This window comes from Ambystoma mexicanum, chromosome 6q, assembly GCF_040938575.1.
Source record: "Ambystoma mexicanum isolate Mex_15411 chromosome 6q, UKY_AmexF1_1, whole genome shotgun sequence".
In the NCBI taxonomy this organism is placed as follows: domain Eukaryota; kingdom Metazoa; phylum Chordata; class Amphibia; order Caudata; family Ambystomatidae; genus Ambystoma; species Ambystoma mexicanum.
In genome coordinates, this window is record NC_090937.1 from 153872083 (window position 1) to 153898342 (window position 26260).

The 26260-nt window shown below is 46.8% G+C and overlaps 1 protein-coding gene across 2 annotated transcripts in view; it reads right to left on the bottom strand.

The window, feature by feature from the left end:
* Positions 1 to 26260, bottom strand: part of CDKL2 (cyclin dependent kinase like 2) — a 510980-nt gene that overhangs the window by 200334 nt on the left and 284386 nt on the right. For both annotated transcript variants that reach the window (XM_069630571.1, XM_069630572.1), the window contains exon 3: positions 3953 to 4147. In XM_069630571.1, coding sequence (XP_069486672.1) covers positions 3953 to 4147 — 195 coding nt within the window. The remainder of the gene's footprint in view (positions 1 to 3952; positions 4148 to 26260) is intronic.

Here is a 26260-nt window from a genome sequence, read left to right on the forward strand (position 1 = left end):
CACTCTGTCATACAAATACTTACGTGCTATGTCCCACTGTCAAGTCACAATTTGCACTCCCCCGCCCCTGCCAAACTCCAAATCATACTCCCAACTTACACTCTACAATTCCTCCCTCAATATACAGTCCTTCATTCTTTTGTGCTGCTTCTGCATCTTGTATTCTTTCTCCCATTCTATCGTACTCTTCACTCATCCTTTTTCACAATCTGCAGCTCACTGCCTCTTTCCGGCCAACCACTTCCTCTCTGCTTTCTGGTTCACTGCTCCCCCTGACCACACTCCTCTCGCTTACCTCGCCCTCCATTACCTCTCTCCTCATACCCCTCTCCCTACAATGCATCCCTCATTCGTCCTGTTACTACTTCCACTCTCTCCCTTACCTAGCCACCTCATTTCTCCCCACATTCTCTCCCTTAACCTTTCATGTCCCTGCTCTTCGCACAACCTACAAAAGGCCTCCTAGCCGACCTACCTTATCTAGTCCCATCTATCTTTGATATGGAATACCCACTCTACCTGTAATAAAACCTCCTCTCAAGCCCCTCTGGCAGCCCTGGAAGTAACCAAGACTTTGACCACCCCTCTTGACTACACTACCGCTACTGCCCTTCACACTGGCTCCACAACTTTTTTCCACACATTCAACTCTCCTAAAAGATGAGGCTCAGTTGGCCTCTGGATCAACAAGGTCTATCCCTCTTCCCTCACTTTCACCATTCAACTTTGAATCACTCTCCTCAGAATTCATTGGCATCCAACTCTTCCTGCCAAAACGTCATACCAGCCGCCGAAAATATAGGCACCCGGATTCTGTCAACTAATTTTTCTCTGATCTGGATCTCCTCTTCCACAACTCCATTCCCACAGAAGCCCCATTTGCACTGACTTCAAACTCTTCAAAGTATGTCACCCACCCTCAAACTTTTTTGATTCTCTCCTCTGGCCACTCCCTAACCTCACTTCACAACCTACCCACTCACTCCCAAGGGGACTCCCTTGACCTTATCTTCTTTTCTTCTTTTTTACCCACGTCTAATCCCACTGTTGGTCCCCCTTCTGGACACGTAATCATCCATTCTAGCATTGCTGACCCCACTGTCTCTCTTTCCCTCCCTCGCATCTCCAAATGTAAACTCAAACCTGGCTTCTTAGCCCCTACTTAACTGAAGTCAGTTGTTCTGTTCTCTCTCTTGCTCCTCCTCAAGCTTAATTTATTGAGCATGCCCTCTCAGACTCATGGGTCTCTGCTCTCACTTTACCCATTGCTATCCCTTTCATCATTTACCCTTTCTACCTATGTCCCCAAACCCCCTCATATCTGCCACCTCCAAAGAGACATACCTTTGAAAGTGTTTCAAGGGCTGGGTGCCCCCTTTCGCCATGCTTTTAAAGAATGCCCTCCTTTCCTTCACCAAGGCCCTTGACTCTGCCAAATCATCCTACTTCACAACCCTAATAACTAGTCTTCAATCCCACCCTGCAAACTCTCTGCCACACTGCAAGACATGCTCCCACTCACACTCATGCTATCAATTCTTCCGTATCCACTAACAACTTTGCACATTACAAAAATCAAGAGACCCTCACCACCCTCCGCCACCCTCCTGTTCCTCACTCACTGCTTTTATTCTCCCACACCACCTTTCCCAACAACCCCCTTTCTACACTACTTCACCTCAACTGTGCCCTGTAGATTTGACTAATCCTAAGGACCCCTCCTGGGCATGTAAAAACCTGTTTGTCTTGCAAACGGCCAATTAGCTGACACCTCTCACCTGCATCTCCTCTCTCGTCATATTCTCTCTTTCTTTTGGAACCTTTGCAGCCTGCTTCAAGATAACAACTCCCCTACCTAAAGAAGCCCTCCTAACCGGTCACTAATGACCTCTGGGGCAGCCTCCATTCTGAATTTGAAAATCATCATTGTAAGGAGTCGGGCCTTCAACCAGATTCCTAACTTTCTGAACTCTGATCACCACTGTAAACTACCATCTATTCTAATCCTACTGGACCACTAAGCTGCTATTGATTTGGTGAACTACTCCTCTCTTCTTAGGACCCTTGCAGACCACCCTATCCAGGACATCACTCTAGAATGTGCTTTCTCCTAACTTTCTCATACAGTCCTTCTCCATCTCATGTAAAACGGGCATCTCTGATCCAATGGCCTTCCCTGTTGGCATCCCTCTGTCCTTGGTACATTAGTATTCGCCCTCTACACCTCCTCCCTCGCTTAACTGATCTTATTTGTGTTCTCCATCCACCTCTTTGTGATCGGCATGGAACTCTTTTTCTTTCCCACTTTTACTCCTGACCGCTCTGCTCACATATCTGCTTGTCTCGCTGTGAATGGCACTTTGTTACCTTATGCTTAGTTCCTTCAAGAGCAAAGTAATCTACCCTCCTGCATCCAATGCCTACCACTACCTAAGCATGCAACATTAAAGTCCTTTAGACATTGACCTTAACCTTTACCACATTATGGCCCTCATTACGACCCTGGCGGAGAGGGGTTTACGCCAGCGTAATGCATGGCGTACCTCTCCGCCAGATTAGGACTTTCCGTAGCGCCATGGCGATTTTTACGGCCGGATTTTCCGGGCGGAAAAATCCATGGCGCTACGGGTCCCCTCGTTAATTACGCCACCGTATTCTACGGTGGCGTAATTAACGCCTTCCCCACTCCCATTATACCCTATGGGGCAAAAATGGGAATGGGGAAGGGTAAATGGGGATTGGGGACTTACCGCCCCGCCAAGGTCGGAATGGGGCGGTAAGTCCGCCAACCCCCATGGCGGAGTTGGCAGCTCTGCGCCATGGTCCATGGTGCAAATTGCACCATGGACCTCCGCCAGGGTCGTAATGAGGGCCTATGACTTCTAGCTAAAATGCAACCAGGATGATCCTGCTTAACATCAGGAAAATATATCCCCATCTCACTTGCAACTCTACCAAACACTCATACTGACCTGGCTTCTTATATCCCATGGCTTCTCTGGCAGCTCCCTCCTTGGCCTCCCCCTCTGCTCTATCTCCCCGCTTGAAAAAGTGCCCAATCTTGCCACCCATATGCTCTAAAAACGTTCCTGCTTTTTTCCCACCTCCAAACACAAACCCAATGCTGGATGGCTTTTTATGAAATATCTGTTTTAAGTTGTTACTTCTTGCTTTCAAATCCCTGAATGCAGGAGCTTGTACCCCACCTATCTCAAATTGTCTCCAGCTATTTTCCTCCATTGCATCCTCTCCACTCTATCACACTCCCTATTCTCTCCATTTCTCACTGCTGTGTGCTTTTTTCGGTATCAGGTAATATTATCCCCACCAGTAATATTGCCATATTTATGGGCGATATTATTGGTAGGGATAATTTATGGGGTAAATGGGATCAGGGTTGCAGGGGTGGCCCCCGCAGGTTCCATGGCTTAAAATTGCCACAAAAATATGGCAAAATATTTGTATGGCGATATTTTTGCGGGGATATTAACACATGGAACCCTTTTTTCTTGCTTTCGGTCCTTCTCCCTTTTTGCTTTGCACCACTGCAATTCCCTTCCTCCCCATTTCACAAATGTGGCTATCATCCACTTCTTCAAACATACATTAAATCTCCACCTCCTCAACCAAGAAGGGGCACTCTCTAATTACTCACACATTACTCCCCAAGCCTCACTACTGTGCACCGAATTCATTTGTACACACCGCACAGTATATAATGAGCCTCTCAGACTACTCTCTGTATGTACCTGTCCTGCCATCGGTTCCTCTTCCCTGTATTCCCCATCACCCACTGGCCCATTGTTCAAGCTAATGTACAGCACCTGATTAAGGATTGCCTTATTGACTGTTGCGTTATGTTTCTGGGTGAAAACCCTATACTCGGAATAAACACAATAGAGGATTTGGAACACGTCTGGTTGCATCGACTCATTGACTGTGTACAACTTACATTGTGACTGTGGCAAAATCCAATGCCCTTGATGATCTGAAACAGATATTTGCGAACTCGGCTGGTGTCCAGGCCATTTGGGAACTGCTCCAGGTCATCCAGGATCGTGTGGTCCACAAACTCAAAGACCAAGTACCAGCGCTTCTTCTTCTTGCAGACTTCCAGCAGATTCACCAGATTCTCGTGCCTCAGTTGCTGTCAGAAATAGAATGACATCCTTCAATGAAAACAGCAATCATGAGCAAAAAGGAAAGAGATACGGTGGCACATCGGTTTCGTTCCAATATATTGAGCGGCAATCCACACCATGATACCCCTTTAAATGATTTATTTTCGAATTCATAATTGATTCATTGATTTGTTATTTATCATGCGCCTATACACAAGTGTTTCAAGGCGCAAGAATGTTTATGTAGGAACATCTTAATTATCATAGACGTCTTTATGTTATTTTCTTCCCTTCATCCCTAATATAGTGTATTAACAAGGAACATTTTTGCCAAACCGAAGTTACGGTTCAAGCAAATTGATTGGCACTCTGAGATAATTTGCCCATCTCTCAACTATGAAGGGTGTAGCTGGCCATGTCCTAGACTTGCGCCCATAATTGATGGCCTGCACTGTCACCACACGCCACCACAAGTCCATCGTTTTGCCTATAAAGTGCACTGCAGGTACAAGTAGTAGTAAGGGCCTCGGGTTGGGGTTGCTGGCCACCGCACATAGAAAATACATAAATGGGATAAGGAGAAAAAACAGCGGTCACAGCGGTGCCCACGCTGGAGAGGAAAACAAAAATAAATGGGGTTCACATGAGTATCAATAGCATGAAAAAGAGCATAGGGACAAGCATCTCAAAATGGGGGGCAGAGGTCTTCTCGTGTTAGACGGCATAGTAGATGCATCCAGGAAAAGGCTCAGTGGTTTAGAACAGTGACGCAGGAAAGGAGAAATGGCAAAGACGCATTGAGGGGAAGAGACGAAGGGTGGGGAGGAAGGCAAAGCAGAGGGACGCTACCCGTACGTATTTACCACAGGTAGTCTGTAATTTAGGACATTTCTCCATTGTCTGTGCAATCATGTATCTGCCATTTTGCATTTACACACACAAACACGACAGAGTTCTAATTGGAAGGCTAACAAAAAAGCAAGCAATGTCACCACCCATAAACGTCAGGCTACCTACTATTGATGGAACCATGGCATTTGAGTGGTGACAGAGAGGGAAACAGCCTAATCAGCAGCATTCTAAGATTGCGACTATTGTGACAGCCGTGCCTCTGCACTCATTTTAGGTGGGTACTGCCAACAGTGGGAGGGGCACTTCAGCAGTCAGCAGTGTTTGTGGTCTGTGAAATACTGTGGGCCAGGGCCTCTTCAGGTTTATTCTGGCCAGAGCATTGCTACACCATATCAAAATACGCTCTCCACTTATGTGACCAAGGGTATCAAACAGTTAACATCTGTTGCAGCTCTGCCTGCTGAATCCCTTCCTGCTGCCAATTGCACTGCCCAGGAGAGAAGCCCAAAAAAGCAGGCTCTTCATTTTGTAAATTGTATGGCTTTTGGGCCCCATTCCCCCTCCCATAGCCCCCCAGAAATGTGCTGTTTAATGCTCTATTTCAACCCATTATTTGAAAAGAAATTGCAAAGGGAGAATCCCCAGAGACCACCAATGTTGCTTAGGGCTCCCTCACTACATTTGGTTGATCGTGCTCATTATATTAAAGGATAGTTCCGGGACTTTTTTTTTATTGTCCCTACGGTTCGGCCATGTGTTTTTAAGCATAAATCGGTAGATCGTAGAAAACTTTCCTATGGACCATACCCGACTTTTCGTCCATTAACGCACTCGAAATCAGCCGCCATTTTCTGATAATCCTCTCACCTGCCGCATCGCCCTGGCTCACCTGCTTTTGCGGCACTAAATCAAATCCCCCGCCCCTGAAACAGACTTTATCAAAACATTCATATTCCCCGCCTCTATCCGTGACGTGACTGAGCTGCGTAGGCAAACGCGCCCAGGCGTCTTCTACGCGACTCCACACAGAACCCGGAAATCAACACAGATGAGCTCACACAACACAGCGCGCCACAATCGGGAATATGAAACTGTACTTTTAAATTAAACTTCAAGATTGTAAATTTGGTAAAGTTCATTTATTTGACATCAAATGTTTTGAGAATATTTAGCGATTTTCATTTTTATTTGCTCACGTTCCAAAAAGTTCGTTTTGAGGCACGCGATGTTCCTTTGCTGTACACAGGGTCTTAGATCATCTCACAATACAGCGCCACAATTCGGAATATGAAACTGTGGTTTAAAAGCAAACAGCAAGATTGTACATTTGGCAAAGTACATTTATTCGACATCAAATGTTTAGAGAATATTCTGGGATTTGCATTTTTCTTTGCTCTCGATCCAAAATAGTTCGTCTTGAGGCAAGCGATGTTCGTGTGCAGTACACAGGGTGTTGGTTTACGATAAAATAAGCTCTTCGGTCGCACTGATAATCGCATGGCTGTTCCAACAACGAGGCACTAGGCCACCACAACGGTATGTATGTTGCATCTAGCCATTAGTACCGCGTAAGGGCATACTTGTACTTGGCGATCGTCCCATAAAATGGTCAGGGTGGTAACGTTGTTCACGCGGAGAAGCAACTGGCGGTTAAAAAAACCGTCCGCCGGTGTCTGGTACTCGTGACACATGCAGTAATGCATGATGTACCTGTTTGAAAAACATAAAAAATGAAATTAGTCTCACCATCAGATCTTTATTAAAATTATTCATTTTATATATTAGGTCGGGAAATTATTTCATAGCTAGGACAGTGCAACTGGGTATTATACATCAAGGGGTGGCTGTAGGATACTGAGACAGTCCCCCAGTGCAGGGGTTGACAGGGAGGCAGTGCAGGTGGAGAGTGGAAGGGCCCAGGACCGAGGTCGCAGACAGTGGACCAGTTGTAGCAGGGGAGAGGGAGAGAGAAAGCAGAAGCAAAGAGGAAGGTTTTGAGGTGCTTCCGTAAAAGGAGATGGTTCTCCTCAAGATAGTGGCGGTACAAAACAATATGCCACATAGAACGAACAAGTACAACTTAACCCGTCTTTAAAGCTACTGTATAGTAATTACATTGCGGTATAAACTCATCTAAAGAGTTACTTACATTATATTAGCATTTTCCATTGTGTCTGTGCGTAGGGCAGCCCCGAAATACCACTCCTTCTATGCCGACGTTATTTCTTCTAATGAACGAACATGAAATGGCTTCATTATCGTTTCTTACGTTATTGCCCCACAACCCCAAAAAGAAGTCTTTCGTGATGGTCCCGGCCTGTCAAGGTCAAATAACATACAACCTTATACTGAGTCGTGGGCCATTCCGGCACCCGATCAAAAAATCAAAGCAGCTGACCTTCACTTTGAACGAGCGCACATTCCTATTTAGCAACATTCAGTGTAAGGCCATCTCACAGGACTTGAAATTTACACTCCATTTTTGCATTTTGTCTGCGTGCTTTGCAGCCCCAGAGAACCATAAATACGGAGACATTCTATATTTTTTGAAAAATGATTTATAATACTGTTTGGTTTAATTTAATGCGCAGATGAACAAGGTTGGATAGACACATTGCATGTACACTGAGCAATCACTTTAATTTACACATTACATAGATACACATATTCAATGGGCCTGCGACATGAGGAGACTCGAGAGAACAGACAATCAAATTACAATCATTTAAACCGTGATGTGTATTTCTCAATGAGCTCTTCTTTAGGTGGACATGGAACAGAGGCAATGTTGGGTGGCAATGCAGTTGTCCCCTGCACAGGTTCGTTCACAACTCCATTTATGTGCCTATCTAGGACGTCAACAATAAGTCTCTCAATAAACTCATATTGCATATCCTCAAACACTGGTTTGATCACCCATTGTTTACTTCTTTTAGTGAAGGCCTTATTGTAGCGAAGCGTCCCTAAAGTTCCGGTCGTCCTACTTTGTTGACGTCCAACATTATGGTTATGTGCCAAGACCGCTAGAAGAGTCCGATTTATCATGCCCTCCATGCCAAAATGCAATCGTTTTGGCCTGTACTTTAGGCACATATTGTGGAACACCTCCAAATCTCCTGTGTGGCAGAATTCCGTGAGTCCCCTCAAATCTCTTGTTATAGTTTTATCAAATACAATCTTTTCAATGGCTTTGTGAGTGGGTGATGAAGGAATCAACCACTTCTTCTTCCGTGCCTCCTCTGTGGACAAATGGCCATGTTCACAATTGTGGAAATGTTGGTTTGTGTTCCAACGGTGAACGTTTGTGCAGTGTGGCATTACTGACCGCCATTTTTCCAGTAGAATTTCCAACGACCCTCCACATGTTTTTGAGCTCCACCAAAGATGGTTGCTGATTGACTTGGACCACTGTGAAATACCTTGCGTTTCTTTTTTTTTACCTGCAGCAGACATTTTTTTATTGATTGTTTTTGCAAGATGCCAAACGTCAAATTGGTGATTTATATTTTTGTACTCTTCTCTCATTGTCTTGGCAATTGAAACGTGTCTGTCCGTGGCTATCAGGTCGATCACCATTCCCCGCGATTGTAGTTCTTGCAATGATGCTACAAAGCCAACTTTCTCCATGGCCACTGAGGATGTACTTTGTGACACCTGCACGACCACCGAACTCACAATTTTCTTACTTTCCATGTCCTGAAAGTGGTAGGTGCAGTACTTGGCTGAAAATCCTGGGCTGTCGCACTGTCCGTCACCGGCTAGCCTGAACCGTTTGCCCGCGAATGTACTATCAATAGACATTTTTTCCATTCTCCAAGCTTCGCTAATGGCTGGAAATAGATAATCGGTTTGGTATTTGTAGAACTGAGTTTTCGCAATGAAATGGATTCCCACAAACTGAAAGAAAGACTCTAACTTTTTAAAACTTGAACCACTAAAAAGTGCAGCCGCTGCACAAAGTAGATTGCATGCTGGCAGTTGCCCCAGCATGGGTTGTGCAGACCATGAGAAAGGATGATATTTTGTACAGGTGGCATGTATTTTAAGGTTAGTGCCTCGAATTGCACGAGTCACATTAATCAATGGCTCCCCACATACTTCCCCACCAACCGAATGCCCACTTTTCATCCGAATAATAATATCAATCAAACAACTATCGAATACAATGAATTTGGCCTCTTTCCTTATACTGTCACTCTGCATCCCAGCTGGTTCTGCCTGTAACGTTGAGGACATGTCACTCACATGAAAGGTAGAATCTCTGATATCGTCTTCCGCTATGTTCAGTGATATTGATGGTGTTTCATTGTCGTCCACTTCATTCTCTTCCATTGCAACATCTGTTCCTTCTCCGGCGATGGGTGAATAAAACAATTTCTTCAACTTTCTCGCGGTCTTAGTTTTTGCGGGTGTGGATTCTGTGAATTGATCTCCGACTGCATTCGAACTACCAGGAGGACATTCACTATCAATGGCTGGTGGTGGTATAGCTCCGTCGTCAATCACTTCATATTCTTCCCATTGGCACGATGCATCTCCAGTCTCAAGTCCCTGCCAAAAGGTTTGACAAGCAACATCTCTCGTTCGTTTCACTGTCTGTGTAGATCTAGTTCGTACACCCACTCGCAACTAGAGGACAGATTGGAAAAGGGATGTTCAGTTTAAACACAACTACAGTATTGAACTATTTACAGTGAAAAACAACATAATATAGTGACCAGGACACTAACCTTCTTTTGCTTTCTTTTCGTTGAAACTTTCTTGCCTTGAACTTCAACATCAGGACGCTGTTGCTCCGACTCGTGTGTGCATGTCTCCACTTCCTCTTGCGCTGCAACGACTATATTTTCATGATAAGCACATCCATCACGCACTGACGCTCCATCGACTCCCTGAAACATAGAACTTTCATTAGTATGTATAATAATATCGAACACACAAAATGTACTTGGGGACCAATACCCACGTACATCTCAATAGCAAAACACGAATGAACGCTTTGTGTAGAACATTCAAACGACAATTATTCACGCATTGTTGATCTAGTTAGATGGAACTGTCAAGATCCATACCTCGGGCTCCTCATAGACTTCCATTGATGATATTATTGAAGATGATGCTTCTGTGACTCTCTGAAACACAGAAATTGCATTAGTATGGTTTTCTATTTTGATAAAAAGAACAGAAACTTTGTGCAGGCGTCAACGGCTCATCTAAATAGACCTGCACAAACGATCAGTTGTCTAAAATAAATAATGGATATGTAAATATGATTCGATTTGCTCGATCGTTGGAAGTGTCACCACCCAGAGATCTGCATCAACTACTAGGGGTGATGTTCTTGTAGAAGAAGGTCCGTCATCTCCCTGAAACATAGTACTTGCATTAATAAAGAAGGAAGTATAGCGGATGTAATCACGTCATATGATTTCGCTTGATCGAACTGTCAGTATCCATACCTCGAAATGCATAAGAACATCAAGGGACGATGTAACTGCGGTGCACACTTCTGCAAGCTGTTGCGCCGACCCGTAACTGCATGCTCCCCCTTCTTCTTGGACTAATGCTCCATCGACTCCCTGAAACGTAGGACTTTCATTAGTAATGAACACAATATTGAAAAAAGAAGACACATAGGAGGGCGACGACAGAAGGACATATCAATGGCTAAAAACGAAAGAAACATTGTGTGTAACAATCACGCTACAAGAATGCAAGATCTGATGATCTCCATCGATGGAACTGTCCGGAAACGTACCTCGAGCATCTGAGTGACATCAACGGTTGTCGTCAATACGTTGGACTCCTCAGCATCTCCCTGAAAGACAGTACTTGCATTATTTTGGATAACAATAATTATAACTGAAAACAAAGACTAGAAGACGAGTATAAGGGTGTACCATTAGGTAAGATAATTACACGATAAATTAAAACTATTGATTTACATGCCTAAAAAAAGTCAGTGGCAGAATAGCCAAGTAAGATTACCCGATAGGCGCTTGAAGTGGCTGATGACTGCAATAACGACACGGATGGAGAATCTTCCGCCTTCATATTGAGTGGATACATAAATGGGGAAATTATTGTTAGCTAATGCTACACACTACCGCAAGGCCGAGAGATAAATACGTAAACTTGACTCACCAGTGGAGGGATGTGGACGAATAGAGTGGGAATAGCGTTTGAGAGCAATTTTCGCCTCGCTCGCGGTGTGTTCTTCTTTATTAGCAATGATGTGGAGTACATGTCTGAGCTAAAGTGCCTGCTGCAGATGCGGTATCGATCACCCCTCTTGTCCGCAAAGACTTCTAGGACTCTACTTTCAAGCTCAGACGGTGGATATCCGCAATATCGGACCCATTCTCGTATCTGATCTATTGTCTTAGGGAAAACATGCATTATAGTACCTTCAGATTTATTATGGGTCTTCGAAGGGCAACCGCCAATGGAACAGGCAGGCATTGTGGAAAGTTCTGAAAAGTAAAGATCAACAATTCTCTATGAATACCAATGTAAACTCAGAACATGTGACTAGTTCCTTGCATGTACTGTCTTGAACAAAAAGAAATTGGACGCAAAATGATTATGGTACATGGCCTTACCTTGACGAACAAACAGTTAGATGCAGGGATCAGAGTACTTTCTTGTCGTACAACAGGGAGCAGTTCACCGGTTGCAAACTGAGGAGTTTCCTCGGAGTGGTCACGGAAGTTCACAGAGACGAAGAGCAGATAACCAGCACCTTCACGGGTTGACTAGCAAAGCGCAAAGAAGTGCTCATTAGAAATATGAAGTGGGTTATAAAGAATTCGAAACAGGGGTGTGTTTGTGAATGAATGACGTCCATATGTCGTGGCATTATGCGGATTGCAGGGGGCCGTCCAGCGTGAGGGGGGATGCTTGGCAGGAGACACGGGGTCTGGAGGTAGACATGGGAAGAACAACCCATGCTCTATAGACCACTTTGAAGTGTACATGGTCTTTGGCACCTCTTGGCCTTTATCGCTCCCTGACAGCTCCACTTGGCAGCACAAGTACCCCGGTGCGAACTGCCTTTGATAGGGCGGGGGGTGGATTGGGGCGCTGGTCGTGCAGACAAGACACAGGAAGACTCGTGAATGGAGACACACTTATGTGGATTGCAGGGGGCCGTCCAGCGTGAGGGGGGATGCTTGGCAGGAGACACGGGGTCTGGAGGTAGACATGGGAAGAACAACCCATGCTCTATAGACCACTTTGAAGTGTACATGGTCTTTGGCACCTCTTGGCCTTTATCGCTCCCTGACAGCTCCACTTGGCAGCACAAGTACCCCGGTGCGAACTGCCTTTGATAGGGCGGGGGGGTGGATTGGGGCGGTGGTCGTGCAGACAAGACTCGTTTGCCGCAGGGCCTCACCAAGGAGAGGCCATCTAACTGCATGTAAGAGGCAGGCTGCAGGATCTAGTACATGGAAGGCAGGGGGGTGACTTTATAAATACCTCACCCTCCCAGGAGAATATATGGGTGCAAAGGTTATGTGGATTGAAGGTGGGCGGCCAGCGTGAGGGAGGATGCTGGTCGGAGACATGTGGTGTGACAAGACAAGGCACAGGAAGACTATTCAATGGAGACACACTAGATTCATTTAAAAAATGAAAACAACCATTGTTAAAATATATGTTGGGTTTTATTTTAGATCTTAATTTCAATTGAACATAAATAATAAACATTACACATTGTAAAGTTCCGGTTGCAGCACATCCAGGGAAAATCCGCGGTATTGTCCACTGTCGCTTGGGAAATGTTGTCTAATGGCAAGTACCGCACAGGCAGGTATTACTCTCCGAACGCGGTGTCCGAGCCTCCCGTGAAGCCACCAAGTGAAGCAACGATAGGCCACCACCCTGTAGCACCTGTGAAAATGAAAGATGCAAACTGTATTAAAATGACAAAACTTTCTTATCATTCTGCTTTGAAAAAAATTCTTTCTAGAAAATGCACAATATGGACCCAATTTACATGCATTCGAATGATATGTAGATGTAATTTTATATGTGGGAGACGACCATGACATAGTAGTGGCATCACTGACATCACAACCAGAGTATACTTACTCGTTACTCGGATTACGCGGACGAACAGTGCCGCGAAGTTCGTGCATAAGCACCATCATCATCCTCAACACGGTCCGTGAGAGGCAGGCTTCCCTGAACTCTGGCAGCTCGGTGATGCATTGCGGACTTGGCTCGCCTTCCGAAATGTAGGCCAAGCACCCGGAATTTTCACGGCAGCAGCAGTTCTCCTCCTCAGTTGGCATTAGCTCGCACCGATTGCACGTGCACCAGGTGGAGACGCCGTCCATGCGACATGGTCCAGGCTCTTCATCCGTTGACTGGTCCTCCCAACTGCCGTCCGAATCCCCATCGTTTTCGCGTGCTTGCCTTTCCAGTAGTTCTTCCTCGGTGTACTCGGGCTCGTACATATACGGCATTATTGTAGCCATTGTGTGGTAAAGAAAGTAAAATAATTTACAGAGATGGTACAGGTGTTCACAAGGCCTAGAAGTGGCGAAGGTAGCTGACCAGAGCACAGAAACGAGTCACAGAATACTCAAAGTAACACAGAGAGAATAATGGAATCGAAAATCTGCTGCTGTGTGTTGTGAAACGGTGTGTTTATACTTATTGAGGAAAGAGGCGTCCTGCCATTTCCATGGCGACACGTCATTAGCTGAGGCGCAGCGATTGTTGACACGAAACGTGCTTTGGCGTTGGGAAATGGGCGGTACGCGTCTGCTGATGTCAGGCTCAGGGGCGGGGGATTTGATTTAGTGCCGCAAAAGCAGGTGAGCCAGGGCGATGCGGCAAGTGAGAGGATTATCAGAAAATGGCGGCTGATTTCGAGTGCGTTAATGGACGAAAAGTCGGGTATGGTCCATAGGAAAGTTTTCTACGATCTACCGATTTATGCTTAAAAACACATGGCCGAACCGTAGGGACAATAAAAAAAAAGTCCCGGAACTATCCTTTAACACCCATCCAGTTAAAGTTTACTGGCCTGACTGGAGTTCTTGACTGCTTGAATTGTAATTGTAATTGATTATTTGTAACACGCTTAATACCCAGAGGTTTCTAAGCCCGGACCCAGGGATCAAATCTCTGTTGCTCCGCATCGTCTTGCTTTCAAAGCAAGGGTGTTGCCCCCTGAGCTATCCGCCCGAGACTATGTGTGACAATGTGTACTCTGTTAGAGTTCTAGAATGTTGAGCAGATTTCCATTTAAAACACCTTAATGTGTTAGATGCTTATTTAACACAGGCTAACCTTAATGTTATGTTATGTTATGTTATTTGGCATTTATATAGCGCTCTATATATCATTGGTATGATCTCAAAGCGCTGGTAGGTTGAACTCCCTTGGGGACCGCAGTCCAGGTCAGTAGAGAGAGAATGTGTTGTAGGGTGCGTGGGTGCACCATTTATGTGTGCAGCTGATGTAATTGCCAGATCGTAGCTGCATCCTAGTGTTGGGTGTGGTGAAGATATCAGTTGGATGCATGCAGTCTGGTGGGTGGACACCCAGGCTGGGTTCTAGCTGCATTAGGCCTGTAGGACGCTTATGAGAGCAGCTAGGCCGCATTGTCATGGGATAGCTGCATTTAATTAGAGTGATGAGGTGTTTCATGGGGTAATGTTCGTATGTGAACAGCTAGGCCGAGTTGATCAGGGGTATATCTGCATTCTAATTGTGTGATGGTGTAGAGTAGCATAATGGTATGGGATGGAAGTGTTTGCGTGGGTTTATGAACCAATGCAGCAGGATCAATTTCTAGGTTGAAATTACTGATAATATTTGTTCTTCTATCTAAGTGTGGCACTCGCTGACATTCACCATCCTGTCTAGATGTGATGGAGGCCAATGTTCACAATTCTAACGAGGTTTGGCATTACCAGCATTTCCAATTCTGTTTGGGTCTGGCGCAGACTAATGTTCATAATTCTTGCTAAGTGTGGCACAGCTAACATTCACAGGTCCGTCAGGGTCCGGCGCAGGCCAATGTTGACAATTCTAATCAGGTTTGGTATTACCAACAATCAGAATTCTGTCCGGGACTGGCGCAGGCCAAGATTCAGAGTTCTAACTAGGTGTGGCATTGCCAACATTCACAATCCAATCCTATTGTGACGCAGGCCAACGTTCACAATTCTTACTAAGGTGGCACTTGCCAACATTCACAATCTCATCAAGGTGTGACGCAGGCTAATGTTCACAATTTTAACCAAATGAGGCAGTCGCCATCATGTATAATTCTGTGCGGGTCCGGCGCAGGCCAATGTTCACAATTATCTCTCAATGTTGGACTACTTGACATTTACAATCCTATCCAGATGCGACACAAGCCAATGTTCACAACTCTAACCAGGTGCGGCACTGCTAACAATCCTGTCTTGGTCTGGCTCAGGCTAATCTTCACAATTCTAATTAGGTGCAGCATTGCTAACAATCCTGTCTGGGAGTGGTGCAGGCTAATGTTCACAATTCTAACGTGTGGCATTGCTAGCATTCACAATTCTGTCTGGGTTTGGCGCAGGCTAATGTTAACAATTCTAACTAAGTTTGGCATTACTAACATTCACAATCCTGTCTGGCCTGGTGCAGGCTAATATTCACAAGTCTAATTAGGTGAGACATTGCTAGCATTTACAATTCTGTCTGGGTTTGGCCCAGGCTAATGTTAACAATTCTAACTAAGTTTGGCAACACTAACATTCACAATCCTGTCTGGTCTGGTGCAGGCTAATATTCACAAGTCTAATTAGGTGAGACATTGCTAGCATTTACAATCCTGTCTGGGTGTGGCACAGGCTAATGCTCACAGTTCTAACTATGTGTGACATTGCTAACATTCACAATCCTGTCTGGGTCTGGCACAGGCTAATGTTCACAATTCTAATTAGGTGAGACATTGCTAGCATTTACAATCCTGTCTTGGTCTGGCTCAGGCTAATCTTCACAATTCTTTTTTTTTTTTTAAATTTTATATTTATTGGTTTTACAAAGAACAGAAAAATGCAAACAATGTTTAAACACAGTTGTACGTCCCTCAGGAGGGCAAGTCAGGCACGAGATGCAAATTAGAACGATATGCCAAGAGTCTCTTAGTCGTGCGACAGTCCCAGTTACCTGAGTATGCTTCGTTGGCTGTTTGCCGTACTTCCTCCCCACCCCCCCCCCCACTTGGTTTGTTGTACATCACAAATGCAATCATCTAACATTAGTATCGGTATCGTGCGGTTGGCGCAGGGCTAAGCATTGCAAGATATTGGCAGCCGGACTTGGGTGACTCGCTTCTTGTATTTCGTATCGTCCTTTGGACGTGGCATCATTCGGTCGGGTTTTGAGGCTCCTCTGATTGGGAGGCAGAAGGGGGTGAGATATACGTGTTCTTTAAGTCCATCCATAGGGTTTCACATTTCGCAGATTTGTTGTGCAAGGAGGCGGTGATTGTTTCCATCACATAAATATTTGTAGCGATTTTGATCCACTCGGCCTTCCCTGGGATCAGGTGAGACTTCCATTTGGTCGCTATGAGGGCCCTTGCCGCCAACAACAGCTGGGGGGCCAGGCCTTTCACCCGGAGCCACTCTTCCTCGTCTCTTTCAAGGCCAAACAAAACAAGGTGTGGGTCGGGTTCTCTGTGAATATCATCTATCTCCTTAATCCATCCCAGAACCTCAGTCCAGAACACCTTGATGCGCGGACAGCTCCACCACATGTGCCAATAGTTGGCATTTTCTCCACACCTCCTCCAGCATTTCGGGCTCATGGATTGGGACATTTTAGAGAGTCGGAGTGGGTCATAATGCCATCTATGTAGGAGCTTTATTGCATGGAGTTTGTACTGGCTGGATATGGAGGATTTGGGTGCGGCTTTGCACATCAGGTCCCATTGGTCGGGGAGTATCTCTTCACCTAAGTCTTTTTCCCATCTGGCTTTGAGGGGTTCCGTGTTGCCTCCTCCTGCTGCTAAAAGTGTTTGGTACATCACGGATATGAGGCCTTTCATTTCTGATCTGGAGTCCAGAAGTTTTTCAAAGGCGGTGAGGTCTCTTCTCAATTTTACTCTCCATTCAGGTTTTGTCAACACCCCTTTTAGCTGGATAAAGTGAAATGTCGATAAGGTACCTATCCCCAGCGCCGTTGTCAGGTCCGGTAGTGTAATGAACAAATCTTTTCTCTGAAGTTGTCCTACCCTTTCAAGGCCCGCTTCATACCATGACTGGAATCGTTCCAGGTTCGGAATATGGTCATTTACGCCAGGAGACCATAGGTGACTGAGCGGGGATGGCCAGGTGGTGACTTCTCGCATCTCTTTCCCGGTGCGCCATATGCTCCATATAGTAGTCAATATGGGATGTTGTCTGATTTTCCTCTGCACCCGTTGGTAAGGGGACCAAAGCCATTCTGCTACTGTGGCGGGGGACATATAGTGGTTATCCATCTGGACCCATTGCAGGTGTTTGTGGTCCCTAAGGTGTGGGATTAGGACACGCAACTGGGCAGCTTTATAATAATTCCTTAAGTCAGGAAGACCCACCCCTCCTTTTTCTGTGGGGAGAATAAGCGTGTCGTATGAGACCCTCGGTCTCTTCCCCTGCCAGATGAACCCCAGCATGGTCCTCCGGGCCTCGACAAAGAATTGGTTGGGTATCACGATCGGTAACATCTGGAAGGGATATAGAAAGCGAGGGAGGCACACCATCTTGACGGCGTTAATACGCCCCAGCCATGAGATCGTCAGTTTACTCCATTTCTCGAGGTCTCTTTCAAAGCTTCGGAGAAGCGGGGGGAAGTTGGCCTCGTAGAGGTCATCTAGGGTTCTAGTAATCTTTATACCTAGGTATTGTAGTGTCTCGTGTTCTATTTTGAGCCCAAGGGAGAGGAACTTTGCCTCATTTTCAACCGGGGCACCTTGGAGGGGAAAGAGGATGGACTTAGACATATTCACTTTGAATCCGGAGAACCGACCGTATTCTTCTATTAGGGCTATGGCATGAGGGATTGAGGTCATAGGTCTGGTTAGATGTAGGAGGATGTCATCAGCGTACAACGCTGCTTTGTATTCGGTCCCTCCCAGCCGTATTCCCTCTATTCGGGAGTCGTCTCTGAGCTTTTGTGCCAGAGGCTCCAGGGAAAGTGCGAACAGGATCGCTGAGAGCGGGCATCCCTGTCTGGTCCCCCTTTGCAGTTCAAACCACCTGGAGTATTCTCCGTTAACGAAGATTGACGCTGTGGGAGAAGCATATAGTGCTCGTATCCCATCGCAGAATTTGGGGCCTATTCCTACTTTCTGGAGGACTGCATCCAGGAAGTCCCATTCCACCCTGTCAAAAGCCTTTTCCGCGTCAATCGACAGGAGGGCCTGGTCATTTTGAAGACTGTGTCCGGCGTGGACAAGGTGCAGAGTCTTACGCATGGTGTCGGCACCCTGCCTGCCGAGAATGAATCCGAGCTGGTCGGAGTGGACTAGTTTGGGCATTAAAGTTTCTAGTCTGGCAGTCAATACCCTGGCATAAATCTTCGCGTCCGGATTGAGGAGGGAAATGGGGCGATACGATCCACATAATTTGGGGTCTCTACCTTCTTTAGGGATGACAGATATGAGGGCTTTCTTAAAGGAATCTGGGGCGGTCCCAGAGCTCACTATCTCGTTAAAGAGTTCCGTAAGGAAGGGTGACAATTGATTGGCGAAGGTCTTCTAGAAACCGGCCGTGTAGCCATCTTCGCCCGGCGACTTCCCTATTTTAAGTCGTTTGATTGCATCTCTCGTTTCGCTTTCAGTTATGGGACTATCAAGGAGTTCGGCTTCCGTTTGCGTTACTGTGGGGATGGTAATTGGGGTCAGATAGGACGCTATGTCAGAGTGAGCCGATAGGAGCACGGAGGTATATAGGTTTTCATAGAAGGTGGCAAAACGCTCGGGTATTGAGCAGGGTAGGTGAGTCGTGGGGCTAGTGGGTTCTGATATCTCCTTAACCTTGCGTTCCTCTCTCCGTTCCCTGAGCCTGGCAGCTAAGAGTGCATCGGCCTTGTCACCTTTTTCATAGTATGTCTGTTTCAGAAATTGCAATTTCCGCACCACCTGGCCATGTTCCACCAATCGTAGCTCTTCTCTTTTGCGGTGGGCCATGTCCAGTTTGGCGGAATCCATTTCTGTTTCATCTCTCAATTCGCTCTCGAGTTGGTGTATTTCACTGCGTAACTTGTTTTCGACAATCCTCCGCTCTCTCTTTTTAGAGGAGCCCTTGCGTATTAGCACGCCTCTCCACGTAGCTTTCCCAGCTTCCCAGATCACTTGTTTGGAGACCTCTCCATTGTCATTTGTCCTGAAATATTCTTCAATCTCGGTCTCCATTTCTCCCCTGAAAACCACATCAGTCCAAAGGGACTCGTTGCAGCGCCAAGATCCTCCGGCGACCGGCAGATCAGCCCAGTCGACGTCTGCCAGTACCATATCGTGGTCTGTCCATGTAATCGGAACTATACTGGAGTGGCTTGTGGACTTCGCAAGATCAGGCGAGAGGAATATATAGTCTATGCGCGTGAATGTGCCATGAGGGTTCGAGTAGAAAGTGAAGCCCTTTTCGTCATGATGCTGTGCTCTCCATACGTCACGTAGATCGTATAACTCCATCAGGGCTGCGAATTCAGTGCGGGCCCCTCTGTGCTGGTTTCGCGTGTCGGGGTTGCCTGGTCTCCAGTCTACAGATGGGTCCATCCACTGGTTGAAGTCGCCTCCCACCACGAGATGGCCTGCAGTTTCCAGCACTATTTTGGGAATCGTTTTCCTGAGGAATGCAGTCTGTCCGGTATTGGGCGAGTACACTGTGGCAATCGTGACCTGGATCCTCGCAATTTTCCCCACAATCAAGAGGGCTCGTCCGCTCACATCTGACCAGGACTTCTCTAATTCAAACCCAACTCCTTTCTTAATGAGGATTCCAACCCCTCCCTTTCTAAGCGGACCAGAGCCCCAAAATTCCATGCCTCCCCTAGTCCCCAGAACTGTCCGCTCCTCACCTCTCGCAAATTTCGTCTCCTGTATGAGGAGAATGTCTATGCCAGACCTTCGAAATTCTCTATGTACCAGTGACCTCTTGGTAGGAGAGTTCAGTCCCTTCACATTGATTGACCCAATTCTGAGAAGACCCTTGCCCTTGACCTTCTCATGTGATGCCATTGGCGGTTTGTAGTCTGGAATCCTTCGCCACCAGAGTCCGGAAAGACCTGCAGATACCCTGTGTCATCGCAAATACGACATCTTGAAGCGAGTGCAGTGTTATTTGTACATTTCCCAAGTGTTCATTACCTCTCTCCCCTTCTCTCGTGTCCCACCATAGTTGGTGGCGTTCGTTTGAGCGTAGGAACAGGGTGTGCTGCGTCGGCAGCCGTTGACGGCGTCCGGAACGGACTAGGTGGAAACGTATGGTCCGTTGGCGGACCATCAGTGGGAACCGTCGTCCCACGGTCCGAATCCGATTACCCATCGCTACTTAAGGGTGAGCCCCCATCTCCTTTCCCCCTCCCCCAAACATTATACAGTTTCAACAACAGTAACAACAAACAGGTGAAAAATTCCAACGTTACGTGTGGTTTACTGGTCTCTCCGCGGGAGTTCACATCACTTTTCGATCCAGAGGGATGCCCCGCCAGCGGCGGCATCCGTTCGGCGGGGTCCGCCATGTAACGATCTCCGCGGGAGACAGCGCCGCTTATTGTGGCTATGGCTGTGGTCAGCTCAAATTTCGCCTGGGTTCCATGGCTCAGGTCTGCTCGGGAGTGTTGTTGGGGCGCCTATATTTTCTTGATCCCTTTACCCTCTTGCGCCTAGGGCCCTGGAGTTCCCACTGCATTCCCGGGCGCTCGCCGTCGTCACCTTCCTTGCTTCCCTGGTTTGCTCCAAGGAGATCGGCGATGCAATCTTTGATTTCTTCTTCGGAGCGTAGGATCAATTTCCTGCTGCCATGCTCGAAGGTAAGCGAGAAAGGGTATCCCCATCTGTACCTTATGTTTTGGTCTTTCAGCCATTTCGTCAGGGGGCTGCAAAGGCGTCTTAGGGCTAACGTCAGCGAAGATAAGTCTTGAAAGATGGTGATTTGCGCGCCCCCCATCGTGAGCGGGCCACCAGACCTGGCTTTTTCAAGAATTCTGGTTTTGTCTTGATATCGGTGGAATTTGGCCAGTACAGAGCGTGGGCCGCTCTAGCGCTCCAGCTCTGTGTATGCGTTCAGTCTTGGGTTCATCAATGTCTTCATCAGCTGTAAGTATTTTGATGATGTCGTGAATGGCGTCTCTGAGGTCTTTCTCAGTTTCACCATCACGTTCCGGAATGCCGAAAAAGCGAAGGTTATTTCTCCTTTCCCTTTTTTCCAGGTCATCCATCTTAAGCCTTGCCTCGATCTCCCTTTTCTCGATGTTGCGGATTCGTACATCCATCTGAGTTTCGAGGGTGTCAATTGAAGTCTGATTGTTCTCCACGCTTTCCAATCGTTCCTCGAAGCTGTCCATTCTCTGGGTGATTTTGTCGATTTTGCCGCCAAGGCTGGTACCCATGTTTTTTATTTCAGACAATAGAGTGGCAATGTCTCCTTTGGTGGCCGCAGCACTTGCCTCCGATGGGTCCGTGGCCATGGTGTCTATGGTCCTAGAGCGTGCGGGGGATGGACCGTAGGCAAATTTGGCTAGTTTGTGGCGCGGGTCCATGCGCCAAATCCCGGGTTAGAGGAGGCACACGCCCCTGGATAGGGGGCCCTACCCTCTGGGAGGATGCACGGGTGGCGGGCTCAGTGTTGTCATTTGTTCTCGGCACTTCGTGTGATGTGGGCCGATTCCTCGGGTCAGGTCAGCGGGGGGTCACGGGGTAGGGTATTGCTGCTATGCTCGCCCAGGATTGGGGTCACCTGTGCGTTCTAGGCGACTTCTGTTGAGACCCTCCCTGCCAGATTGCTGGGAATCCGTTGCACGTGGAGCGCGACGTTTGGGCAGTGTTCGGTGTCCCCAACGCAGGGTTTACATGGTCCAGAAGTGTGCCCAGGCGGGGGTTGCCCCGTATGTAGTGCTGTGCTAGCGGGTTACCCTTGTCCCTTCAGTATGGCGTTTGGCGCAAGGAGCGTATGCCAGGGCAGTCAGCAGTTAGGGGCAATGGTCATATGGAAATCAGTCTTTTATTCGGACCGTGTTGTAGGCTGTGTCCTTCACTGAATGCGGCGTCTCGCGGCCTTCTCGGCCTTCGGGGGGGTGTTCCCCACCTCTACAGCAAGGAGGGAGGACCTGGGGCCGTGCGCCGTGGTTCAGGGCTCACCGTCGGGATCTGGCGCAGCCCGGCGTATAGAGGCACCTCGCTACCCCCGGTGGAGCCGGGGGCAGCAGCACAAGTATAGGGGTCCGGGTCCAGCAGGCAACAGCTGCAGGGGTCGACGCCCTGCTTTGTCCAGAGCGTGTCCGGTTCCCGGGGCACAACTCACCACACGCGCCGTCCGCAGTGAGGAAGGCACGCGTGTCACGCGGCGCCGCCGGGGCACGGGCCCTGGCGCCGCGGAGTCTCGCGGTGGGGGTCCCCACTCACCCCGTGCTCATATGCCGGTCCCGGGGGGCGTCAGCTTTCTGGGGTCCCGCGTCTGGTCTTCTCCATGGGCCTGGGGCGCGGACCGTCACCGCCAGAGAGGCCCGTCACAGAGGCCGCCGCACTCGAGTCTCCTGTAGTGCAGCGGGCGGGCGCTCCTTAAAACACCTCGTTCTCAACGAAAACGGGCCCGATTTTCGTCGGGTTTCTTCTCCTCTGCAGGGGGGTCTCCTCAGACCATAGGATATCGCACTTTCGCAGTGGGGGGGCCGTCAGCGGGGGCTCATGCCGCTATTTTGGGACCATGGGGGCGGTGCTCACACAGAGAGGACGCTCATCCGTGCGCCCCCTGGTGGCCAGTCCTCAATCTTCACAATTCTAATTAGGTGCAGCATTGCTAACAATCCTGTCTGGGAGTGGTGCAGGCTAATGTTCACAATTCTAACTACGTGTGGCATTGCTAGCATTCAAAATTCTGTCTGGGTTTGGCGCAGGCTAATGTTAACAATTCTAACTAAGTTTGGCATTACTAACATTCACAATCCTGTCTGGGTCTGGCACAGGCTAATGTTAACAATTCTAACTAAGTGCAGCATTGATAACATTCACAATCCTATTTAGATGTGATGCAGGCTAATGTTCACAATTCTAACTACGTGTGGCATTGCTAGCATTCACAATCCTGTCTGGTCTGGTGCAGGCTAATGTTCACAATTAAGATTAGGTGCGGCATTGCTAACATTCACAATCCTGTCTGGTCTGGTGCAGGATAATATTCACAATTCTAATTAGGTGAGGCATTGCTAACATTCACAATCCTGTCTGGTCTGGTGCAGGCTAATGTTCACAATTCAGATGAGGTGCAGCATTGCTAACATTCACAATCCTACCTAGATGTGATGCAGGCTAATGTTCACAGTTCTAACTAGCTGAGGCATTGCTAACATTCACAATCCTGTCTGGTCTGGTGCAGGCTAATGTTCACAAATCTAATTGGGTGAGGCATTTCTAACATTTACAGTTCTGATCTAATCTAATCAACAGAAAGTTCAAATATGTTCTGAGCAATGAAAATACACAGCATGCTCTGATATGGTCCAACTCTATGCTACAAACAAAATGTAAATCCGCAGGAATGATATAAGGACCTTGCCCCTCCTGGCAGCACTCTTTCCTATGGCTTCTTTCCCTGATTACCGGGGTTCAGTGTCCCCATGAAACTCTGTATAGGCAGTTCCATTAGGCTTATGTCCCCCAGCCCTTTACTACTGCCGGTGTCTTTCTTTTATCTGCTTCACAGCATAACCACATCCTACAGGTGGAGTGTTCCCCTTCCTCCAGGGTGGAGCATAGTCTCCACACTCCTGGTGTACAGTGCTCTAATTCTTCCTTACATCAGGCAGCATTCTCACCTTCTAACAAGGAACAGCAAACAAGTAATCTACGTTCTCCAGGTCCAAGACAAGAAAGAACGGTCTGCAGCCACTTTTACATTAAAAGACTGTGGCCTGTCTTGTAAGTCCACTTCTGATTGGCCTTGTCATGGAACCTCTCATGGTCCCCTTTCTGATTGGGCCTTGAGTAATAAGGATTCACTTATCTGCTTTCTTTTATTAAATTTGTGTCTCTCCCCATCAGTAAAGGGAGCATGCGTACGTCAATGTTCCCTTGTTAGAAGAAGGCGGGGCTTTACATGTTTTTGCGGTACCGTTCTAGGCACCATTGTTGCAATCTCTGCTGTGTTTGATCGCAGATCGGCGTCATTCTGAGCCTGCCGGCTGCCTTCCATTGTGTGCCAGCGGATTGTTAGCATTTTCATGAGGTAAGCAAACATGGGATTTTTGTCTGCTCAAGCAAACGTGTGGGCATGGTCCTTGCTGTTTCTGCAGTGGGGCTACTGGGACATGTGAATGCAGGGTTCTTCTTGGTCGTCAGGGTTGTTCAGCATCTCTGAGGGAACGTTGAGCCGAGGGAGTCCTACTCTGACGCATTTTCCACCATATAAAGGATGGTGAGCGCATCTGGCTCACCACACTATCTAGCATTTGCATTGGTGCCGGGGACAAGCCATTCTCTAGCTTTTGCATATATGTAAAAATAACTGGATCAGGCGAGAGAACTGCTTTAAAGCTTTTTTTAGGAATTGTAAGTAAATGCCTTTTAAACGGTATTAGCCTAATTATTCCAAAAACATTTGACCTTTTACTTTTGACAGAATTTTTTGATCGTTTTCTTGGTCTAAATTCGGTCAAATTTAACTAAATATATATATGGGGTGGGGTAAGAGACTAGAGGGAGGGTTGTGGGGGGTCTACCCCCGCATTTTTGACAAAAAAACGACCAAAGAAAATTCTGTCTAATGTGAAAAGGTCAAATATTTTCGACCAAGTAGACCTAAACCTTTTAAACTACGCACTGACTTGTATATTAACAATTAGCACCTGTGATGGCTTTAACAGCCATCAGGATGCCCAGAACACAGGCATTATTTACTGATGTAGAGCCTACATGCCAAGAGCACGCGAGCCAGCGTGCTTCCCTGTCTCTTTGCTCCTGGAAACTCAAATTACCACCCCTCACACCTTGCCTTTCTCAGGCCCTTAACTTGAGTGTGGGCCATTACCTGAAAGATCAGTGATCTCCCTGGGCTCATATCGCCTAGGTAAGGCTGAAGAGAGTCTCCTTCCAATAATGATATTATAAAGGTGGAGAATAATGGATGTGTCAGTGGGCGGGCTTCATGTAGTGTTCTCATGAGGAAATATTTTCTTGTAATTCAGCCTGTATTTCAATAAGCAAGCGTATTTCCGAACTCATGTGGCTAAAAGAAAAGTCATTAAAGTAGGTAGATGCTCTTTAAAAAGATCCTGTTTACATAGAGTCACATACTCTGGAATATATGGCAAAAGAAGGAGTATATGACAAGGGCAATTTGTTTCTGCTACGCACTTCTTTAACAGCAATATGACAGAGGTGACTGAAGAACCACATTGCCACATCCTCAAGCATTGGGCAGACAAGATTTATTTTCTCTCTCCCTACATCTAACAGAAGGCAAGTAGCACGAGGAGAGGATAAGATTGCATGTTGCCACCAAGTGGCAGCCAATTGAATTTTTCAAGGGCATGGCATAGATATTTACCACAATGTTTTACCAGCGGCCAAGCGCTTGCAGGTAGTTCAGGTGTAAGGGTTCTGAGAAAATGTATAAATAATCGGTTAACATGGTGCAGCTTTAAAGCACATTTTATTGCCAAACAAATGGTAAAAGAACGCCAAATAATGTATAATCAGTTCTGTAGGGTAACACAAGACAAGGTCCAATAGATGCCAATGTCGCCAACAGTATGTAACAGTATGTAAGAACATTTTACAACAAATTTTCATGATTATTCCGTCCACAATATATGCCACATTCTCACTGTAAAGTATATTTTCTTACTTCAAGCAAGGCCACATAAAGTTACTTGCTTGAATTTTTTTAACGATTTTACAAGTGCCTTATGTATTACCTTTAAAACCTGCCATCATTATTTGCTGGCTTGATGGACAGGCATTGCTAGAGAACCACGTGTGATATATATCATCAGCAAGAGACAACGGTTTCCGACACTCAGTTCTATTTGGTATTAAAAAGAAAAACTTAAAAAGAACAGTGTCAGATTTACCTTCAAGATGCACAATT